This window comes from Terrapene carolina, unplaced genomic scaffold (assembly GCF_002925995.2).
Source record: "Terrapene carolina triunguis isolate 2854851 unplaced genomic scaffold, T_m_triunguis-2.0 Scaffold28335, whole genome shotgun sequence".
Classification (NCBI taxonomy): Eukaryota; Metazoa; Chordata; order Testudines; family Emydidae; genus Terrapene; species Terrapene triunguis.
Window position 1 is genome coordinate 1 of NW_020692686.1, and position 1,221 is coordinate 1,221.

General features: G+C 46.6%; 1 protein-coding gene across 1 annotated transcript; it reads right to left on the reverse strand.

Moving 5' to 3' along the window:
* Window positions 1-7: 7 nt before the first annotated feature.
* Window positions 8-698, reverse strand: LOC112114095 (olfactory receptor 52K1-like; the record flags this gene model as incomplete). Its single annotated transcript, XM_024210647.2, has 1 exon — window positions 8-698. A coding segment is annotated over exon 1 (691 nt), but the record flags the coding sequence as incomplete, so codon positions are not given.
* Between the last annotated feature and the right edge of the window lie 523 nt (window positions 699-1,221).

Here is a 1,221-nt window from a genome sequence, read left to right on the forward strand (position 1 = left end):
GGGAGGCGGAAGATGGCCCTGAGGATCTGGGTATAGGACAATGCAACAAAAACCATATCCAGACCCTTCACAAAGAATAGCACAAAGAGGCCGTAGTAACTACTTATGCGGGTATCAGCGCAGGCCAGCTTCACCACAGCTATATGTGCACAGTACGTATTGGGGATGATGTTGGTTTCGCAATATTGCCACTGCCTCATCAGGATTAGATAGGGCAGTATGAGCATGCCACCACGCAGCACCACAGCCAGGCCGATCTTGGCCACCATGGGGTTTGCCAGGAGGGTGGAATGTCTGAGGGGGTCACAGATGGCCACATAGCGGTCAAAACCCATGGCCACGAGGATCCCAGACTCCATCACTGAGAACGAGTGAATGAAGTACATCTGGGTGAGGCAGGCACTGAAATCAATCTCCCTTGAATTGAACCAGAAGATGCTCAGCATTTTGGGCAGCATGGATGTAGACAGCACCAGGTCGGTGACAGCCAGCATGCAGATGAAATAGTACATGGGGGCACGGAGGCTCCGCTCCCTCTTCACGACGAATAGGATGGTGAAGTTCCCCAAGATAGCTATGGCGTACATGGCACAGAACGGGATGGAGATCCAGACATGGGCCGCCTCCAGGCCAGGAATGCCCAGCAGGATGAAGGTGGAGGGGTTGGTGAAGTCAGTTGAAGTGTTAGAATTTGACATGGAGTAGGGGAGAAGGTGTCCAACTCTGAGACAGAACGGTGTCTCCTGCATGTACTGTACGTTCTTCTGACTTTGTGTATGTGCCCAGGCTCTATGATGATGGTTGCAGTACCAATGCCTGAATGGAGAGGAAATGTTAATATGAGACACTACATGCACAACTGAGGACTGTTCTCATGGGAGCAATTGGGGGAAGGATGGAATGGGAAGCAATATATAACATATGGGGAAAAGGGAAAATAGAGAGCAAATAATACAAATTGGAATTTATGAAAATTGATAAGGCATGCTAAAAACGTCATGGAAAAATCCATGCTTCGCAGGTTTAAGGATTACAAAAAGGAGGTTATAAAAGTATATTGAGAACAAAAGAAATCCTAGAAAAGGTATGGCTCAATTCTCTGAGGGAGAAACAAAGTTTGTTAATGTTGCAGGAAAGGTAGATATCTTCAAGATATAGTTGTGTTCTGCATTCAGAAAGAAGCAGTATGAGAAACATATATCACATAAGATGATGAAATAC